This window comes from Lampetra fluviatilis, chromosome 17 (genome assembly GCF_964198595.1).
Source record: "Lampetra fluviatilis chromosome 17, kcLamFluv1.1, whole genome shotgun sequence".
NCBI classification, from domain to species: domain Eukaryota; kingdom Metazoa; phylum Chordata; class Hyperoartia; order Petromyzontiformes; family Petromyzontidae; genus Lampetra; species Lampetra fluviatilis.
The window spans coordinates 77,495-85,199 of NC_136291.1; the positions used below are offsets into that span (position 1 = coordinate 77,495).

Sequence of the window (7,705 nt, forward strand, 5' to 3'; positions counted from 1 at the left end):
TCTGGGAAGGTCCGGATCCCTCCAGCACGTGACCCCCCAGGCACCCCCTTGGGGCCCCCAGCCCTCGTACGGGCCAACACAGTAGTGACCGTTCTATCTCACTACACAAGCGATACTACAGTTTATTTTCGATTTAAAGCTTTCGTGACTGCAGGGATTCATCTTCTTGGTTCTTTCGGTAAAGTCACGTAGAAGGGAAGTTATAAAATAATTAAAATAAAACATAATAAAATAAAATAATTCTCACGACGTTTCGGCTACAACGCAAGCAGCCGTCTTCAGGTGAAGAATGAGACACTGCCAAGCTAGGAGCTTATATATAAGCTGGGTTGGAGGTGGAAGAAGAGCGACTCTTTTTGTTAAGGCGCTCTTCTTCCACCTCCAACCCAGCTTATATATAAGCTCCTAGCTTGGCAGTGTCTCATTCTTCATCTGAAGACGGCTGCTTGCGTTGTAGCCGAAACGTCGTGAGAATTATTTTATTTTATTATGTTTTATTTTTATTATTTATTACTTCCCTTCTACGTGACTTTACCGAAAGAACCAAGAAGACGATACTACAGTATCAACAAAGCTCTACGTCAACAACAGTTTGAAGAGTTTAAAGCTAGGACATTACAACAGCAGTATCGTTGGAAAATGACGTTAGCAAACAAAAGCAAACATCGTGGTTATTTGTTTCTTTCGGTTAAGTCACGTCTAAAGATAAAATAATAAATTAAATTAAATAATAGAATACGACGTTTCGATTGCAACACAAGCAATCATCATCAGGTATAATGAAATAGCGACATAAAATCTAACCAGAAAACTATAGACAGACATATTAGCAGACAGATATCACCAAGATACATAGCGAGAGCAACACAGGTAACAGAGAGGGGTGATCGTCTCTGTGTGGTGGCCTTAAATAGACAGAGGGGGGGGCGGAGGCAGAGAGAGGGAGGAGGGTTAGAGAAAAAATTAGCATATCAATGGGTGGTCAACAGACGTGGTGCTGCGAATGCGATGGCACGGCAAGCAAGCCTGAAAATCAGGAGAAGGACACACTAAAATTAAATAACCTAGTAAAATATCGAAATGTAATGTAATACAACACAGAGGGTCGGTCAACACACAATTAACGCATAGCCTGGTTGATTACGTATTTCAAAGATTGCTAAGTTAGAATTTAAGTGTGAACAATCTAAAGAGAGGACACAGGCAGAGAAAACAAGTCGCCAGAGAGAGAGAAAAAAGATAAGCTTAAAACTTCCCCGTAGAAGTGGTTCAATCTTAATTTTAGAACTTTCGTGACTGCAGGAATTATTATTTGTTTCTTTCGGTTAAGTCACGTCTAAAGATAAAATAATAAATTAAATTAAATAATTGTGTGTTGACCGACCCTCTGTGTTGTATTACATTACATTTCGATATTTTACTAGGTTATTTAATTTTAGTGTGTCCTTCTCCTGATTTTCAGGCTTGCTTGCCGTGCCATCGCATTCGCAGCACCACGTCTGTTGACCACCCATTGATATGCTAATTTTTTCTCTAACCCTCCTCCCTCTCTCTGCCTCCGCCCCCCCCTCTGTCTATTTAAGGCCACCACACAGAGACGATCACCCCTCTCTGTTACCTGTGTTGCTCTCGCTATGTATCTTGGTGATATCTGTCTGCTAATATGTCTGTCTATAGTTTTCTGGTTAGATTTTATGTCGCTATTTCATTATACCTGATGATGATTGCTTGTGTTGCAATCGAAACGTCGTATTCTATTATTTAATTTAATTTATTATTTTATCTTTAGACGTGACTTAACCGAAAGAAACAAATGATAATTCCTGCAGTCACGAAAGTTCTAAAATTAAAACATCGTGGTCTCAACAGTAGCCGCAGCTATCGTGCTCGCACTGCCGAGTGCCGTTCCGCGTTCCCGCGAACGCCGATCAACCCGCTGCTGGATAAAGGCCTCCCACCAAGGCGGTCCCATTTCCTCATGGCGAGCCGATGAAACAATTGGCCCCGACCCTGCACTTGAACTCATCGCTCTACCTCCACGCGACCTCCTTTCGGATGCGTACCGCTGCTCGGCTGCCGCTCCGCTACTATTCCTGACCATCGTCCATCATCCCTTCAAGCGAAGTGTCCTACCCAAGCCCGCTTTTCTTAATAGTTTGGATGATATGATTGGCCTGTGTATATTCTCAAATCCATGTTCGTCTTTCTATCTCTGTGTTCATTACAAGCGGGCCATCTATCTATACTTCTTTACACACTCGTCTTCAGTGGTCTATGTTTCGGTAATGACCGTGTTCATGAACCATGCATAATACATAGCAAGTAATACACACCCATTAAATACTTTCTTTTCGACACGCTTTTGATACAAGCAACCCAATACGGTGTGGACTTGAATGGCAGCTACTCGACTGATTCTCAGCAGAGAGCGCGCGAGTCGCCTCCAGCTCCGAGGCTCTAAGCGACCGGCATCGCCAGGTACAACAACATTAAATCAATGCCACATTCTAGCCAGATAAAACAATACACTTTTAAATCATTAATATATACAAATTATGCATATATCATACAATGGTAATAAAATACTTTATAAAAATGCCATACATGTGCAATACATACAAATGATACAAATATAAACACAAATACTACCACTTACAAACAAGACATATACAACAGAACAATAATATATCCAGACGAGACGTATAGAACTTACATCAGGACGATGATGTCGACGGCGGCGGCGTCGTATTCAGCAGTCGCCACGCGACACAACCTCCACGCAGTCTCCACGTTGCCGATATTGTAGCATCTTTAATTAACGCAACAGAGCAACTGTTTGGTGGTTTGATTGTTGTTAAGACTCATGAGTCCAGCATAACCATCCTGTTGGCCAGCTGCTCCGTACGCTGCATGAACAACTACGACTCTGCGCCCGAAGGTGTCATACCCTGCGTGTATATCGCCAATCGTGGCCTGCCAAATCGGATCGTTGTGCTTGAATGGCTATTGCATTTCCTCTTCATCTCTGGAAGCTCCCTGAAACTAAACAGGAGACAATCGCCATTATTGGCCATGGCGAACCCACTGCTGGATGAAGGCCTTCCCAACCTCTGGCACATCTTACGATCCTGCGATGCCACTCTCTATCCAACATGAACTGACCTCATTCCTCTGTCTCCTCGGTGTGCGTCCTCTCGGATGCGTTCTATTCCTTTGCGTCCGCTCCGTTATCATTGCTGACCATTGCCATCCAATCTAGGGACGTGTCCTGCCCAAGCCTACTTTCCTTCAACGATTACGTGGTTAAAAGTATTTGCATAATGTAGCGACGTAGACAGTGATTTATGAACCCCGTGTCCTGAGTTAGATTCCCAGCCACGGCTAACACAGGAGGCGAGCACTGGCGAGCATGGTGAAGTATGGTCAGACTGCTACAGTTCGACCGACACGGTGTGGGGAGGTTCTTCATTCAGCAGAGGTTTGAGTTATTTACGCAAACTATATATACAGATACTATTAAAACGATACCAATGTACAAATACACATGAATAACATTTAATGTTCCTTCGTATGTCAACTATAATCGAAATAAATATCTCCGAATATATAATATACCAACTGTACACTGCACCAATATAAGACAACACGAAATCACGGAACTGAAAGCATTGCTGAACGTCAATATGTTTCAGAACAGATCATGTGCCAAGTCGAAGTGATGTTCTACTCAAACGAGCATTGAGGCGGTGTTCATCTCCTGGTAACAGCCTTGACATAGTGGTTGAAATTCCACATTCATATGGTGGGGGCGAGTCTGTCCATAAAACAATCAGAAACCATACACGCAAGACAGTGAGTAACTCACGTACTACCCTGGGCATCTCATCGACTACGTGATAAGCAGAGGTGTGGACTCGAGTCATGTGACTTGGACTCGAGTCAGACTCGAGTCATGAATTTGATGACTTGCGACTCGACTTGGACTTGCATAACAATGACTTTGTCCCACCTCTGAGATGTGGACTCGAGTCATGTGACTTGGACTCGAGTCAGACTCGAGTCATGAATTTGATGACTTGCGACTCGACTTGGACTTGCATAACAATGACTTTGTCCCACCTCTGGTGATAAGTACACGGGTCCAAGTCCAGTCAGTTTGCTGTTTTATCACTTTTTGATTTTCGCGCCAAGCTCACGCAGACGCGACGTTGCAGACAGTCCACAGGAGTGTTGCCAATACGATATTATCAGCCGTTTATTCAAGATGGAAATCCCGGCCACTTTTCTTCTGCCATTTCCCAGGCATCTTAATGTTTGTGATTATAGAATGTTTAAAAGGTCCCATAGATGTGTAACGTTTGCGTAAATCACATTGGCATGTGCTCTCTGGGAGACCGTCCGTGATGCGATTCGACTGCAGAGTCGCAGGTTTCGTAATGTTGACTGTAATATCCGAAGTTATTGACATCGGATATTACACCCAACACACACTGAAGCCCTTGCTCGGTATGAGCTATCTGCGGAGCGTAACGTGACTGTCCGTAAATGCCGTAACTACTAAACAATTCTATTTTACCAGGTTAGGACCACTAAGCTCTATAGCTATTTTTTAGAAGCGACCTGGCTAACACAAATTATAGCTTAACGAAGTGGCTTGTTTGGAAATGTTTAGCGGCCAAATGCTCTGAGCGCATGTATCTAAACGTGGATGGGGAAACCGGAGGACCCGGCGGAAATTTACGCGACCACGAGGAGAGACATGCAAGCTCCAAATATACAGCAGCAGGCATCAGGGCTGGGATCGAACCCGCGACCTCCTGTATACCAGGCGAGGTAGTGAACATTTCGCCATCTCGGCGCCCGCTATAGTGACCCCAACACCTTCCCAACTCAAATACAATTGTATCGTTGTCTACACTTGCGTTTTGAAATAAATCAATGATTCATATTCTAAATGAATTTAAATGCGCAGGTAATATAGACCGCACGTGTATACTGAATACAATAATGCATAAAATCAGAACTCTGTAAACTCTAAAAGACTACGTTTACTTAAAATATCGCCCGATAGCATTTACCAGACTATTGGGGAAAGTGCTGTTAGCGATCACCGATGAAGGCCGGAACATCACGCGAAGGGTTAGGTGGCCAGCACCACGCCCCGATCGCCTTTGTCTCCCCAGTGAGAGCGATGTTTACACACCACACCAAGTACTCATTTGAGGCTGAGTCGACCTAGGGGAGGCCCAAGACCGGTTAAGATAATGGTCACTGGTGTTGGCCGTGAGCGGGAACCGCTACACTACTGCTCCCTACTCAAATTATCAACCACACTGTAGCAACACGCAGAATGTTTTCATTTATTCGTGATTTTTTACACAAATTTTGTATTTGCTTAATTGTATCAATTTAATGGATTGCTTTTGTAATTTTGGAGGCCCAAGTCACTCTTGCAAAAGAGACAATCCTGGTTACTTGAGTTTTCACAAGGTTGAACACTTGAACCTCAGCATCAACAAACGGGCATTTGCGAGACACCGGTCAGCGGTAGGGACAGACGCTGCGGGAGCGACGCCGACGATGGCATCGCCAGGCGCCCCGCAGTGGGGGGGGGGGGGGGGGGGGGCACCGTCTCGAGACGCAGGTCGCGGGGGCCTCGTCTCCCGAGCGCCGCTCGCGCCGCACACCCCGCGGCTCGTCTCGCCACGAGTTCCCCCCAAGAGAGGGGACGCAACGTCGTTGTTATGCTGTGACCATTGGTTTCTCAAATCCTATTTCACGATGTTATTGTATTATTTTATTGAATAATTATTGTCGTGCTGTTATTGTACTTCCAGCCTTACCTGCAGCTCACGCCACAAATGATGCACTATGATCATGCACTGTGATCATGCACGATGATCATGCACGATGATCATGCACTATGATCATGCACTATGATCATGCACGATGATCATGCACTATGATCATGCACTATGATCATGCACTATGATCATGCACTATGATCATGCACGATGATCATGCACGATGATCATGCACTATGATCATGCACTATGATCATGCACGATGATCATGCACTATGATCATGCACTATGATCATGCACGATGATCATGCACTATGATCATGCACTATGATCATGCACTATGATCATGCACGATGATCATGCACGATGATCATGCACGATGATCATGCACTATGATCATGCACTATGATCATGCACTATGATCATGCACGATGATCATGCACGATGATCATGCACTATGATCATGCACTATGATCATGCACTATGATCATGCACGATGATCATGCACTATGATCATGCACTATGATCATGCACTATGATCATGAACTATGATCATGCACGATGATCATGCACTATGATGATGCACGATGATCATGCACTATGATCATGCACGATGATCATGCACGATGATCATGCTATCGCGCTATTTTGCAGACCGCACATGCCTTACCAGTGGACCCTATCGAGTGTACACATTATTGGCGACGTTTCGGACAATGGTCCTTGCTCATCGCGCTTAGAGAGGCCAAAGTGAATACAAGTTGGAGACTGCACTTTATCCCATTCGCGCGCTGATGACAATTAAATGATAAATGTTTTTTGATGGACAGTTTTTTAAATAGGCATATGAATAGTTACATAACAGTAGCTATTGAGTAACAGACGCACCTTTCAATAATCTAAAAATATTCCTGTCACTGTTCACGTAAACCCCTATGTTACACACACACTGCTCTATGTTACACACACTCCAGCATGTCACACACACACACTCTAGCATGTTACACACACACACACTCCTGTGTCACACACACTCCTGCATGTCACACACACACACTCCTGTGTTACACACACTCCAGTATGTTACACACACACTTCAGTATGTTACACACACACACTCCAGTATGTCACAGACACACACTCCAGTATGTTACACACACACACACACCTGTATCACACACACATACTCACCTGTGTTACGCGCACACACCTTGAGGTTACACAAGTTCTGCCATCTGCAACAACGAACGTGTGAGAGGCCCCTGCGTGACATGCACAGATTTGATCGCTCTGGCGACGCGAACGCGAGCTCCAGAACTCGCGTCCGCGATGCCACCACCACGCGTGGTCGTGGCCCCGAGACTCTGCAGCGCAGACAGAGACGCGTCCCCAGTGCCAAACACAACGCAAGATGAACGCTGACGATCCGCCTCCGTCTCTTACAATATTCGAATCGCATATCGTCACAATGCAACGACATGCGGAGGAGACGCAAAAGAACCTGTACGGACTGAGATCACCACGGGCGCGTGAAATGCGGGAGCGATTTCCCTGCAGCCGGGCGGGGCCTCGCTGAGACTTCTGCTGGGAGCCTCTCTCCTCCCTGTGCCCGCGCGGCGCACTCACGGGGCGCCTCGCGCTGCTCTTTGCTGCCGCCGCCGCCGCCGATGATGCTGCGCGACATGAGTGCGGCGATGGAGAAGGCGGTGGCGCGGGACGAAAGCTGCGCCTTGCTGCAGCCATCGGCGGCGCGCGGGAGGGTCACGTCCATAGCGCCGCGCTCGGGTCGCCGCGACTCATGGGACGCCACCGTCCTCCCGGCAGTGGCAATAAGAGGAACTCGCAGACTGGGAGCGGCGGCACCTATCAGCGGTGTCGATCACCACCTTGATGCCCTGCTA

The 7,705-nt window shown here is 46.1% G+C and overlaps 1 protein-coding gene across 1 annotated transcript in view; it reads right to left on the minus strand.

The window, feature by feature from the left end:
- LOC144936710 (T-box transcription factor TBX20-like) overlaps positions 1–7,284 on the minus strand; it is a 28,798-nt gene extending 21,514 nt beyond the window's left edge. The window contains 3 exon segments of the mRNA XM_078863845.1: positions 6,996–7,182; positions 7,185–7,259; positions 7,261–7,284. Of these exon segments, the coding sequence (XP_078719971.1) occupies positions 6,996–7,182; positions 7,185–7,259; positions 7,261–7,284 (286 nt within the window).
- Between the last annotated feature and the right edge of the window lie 421 nt (positions 7,285–7,705).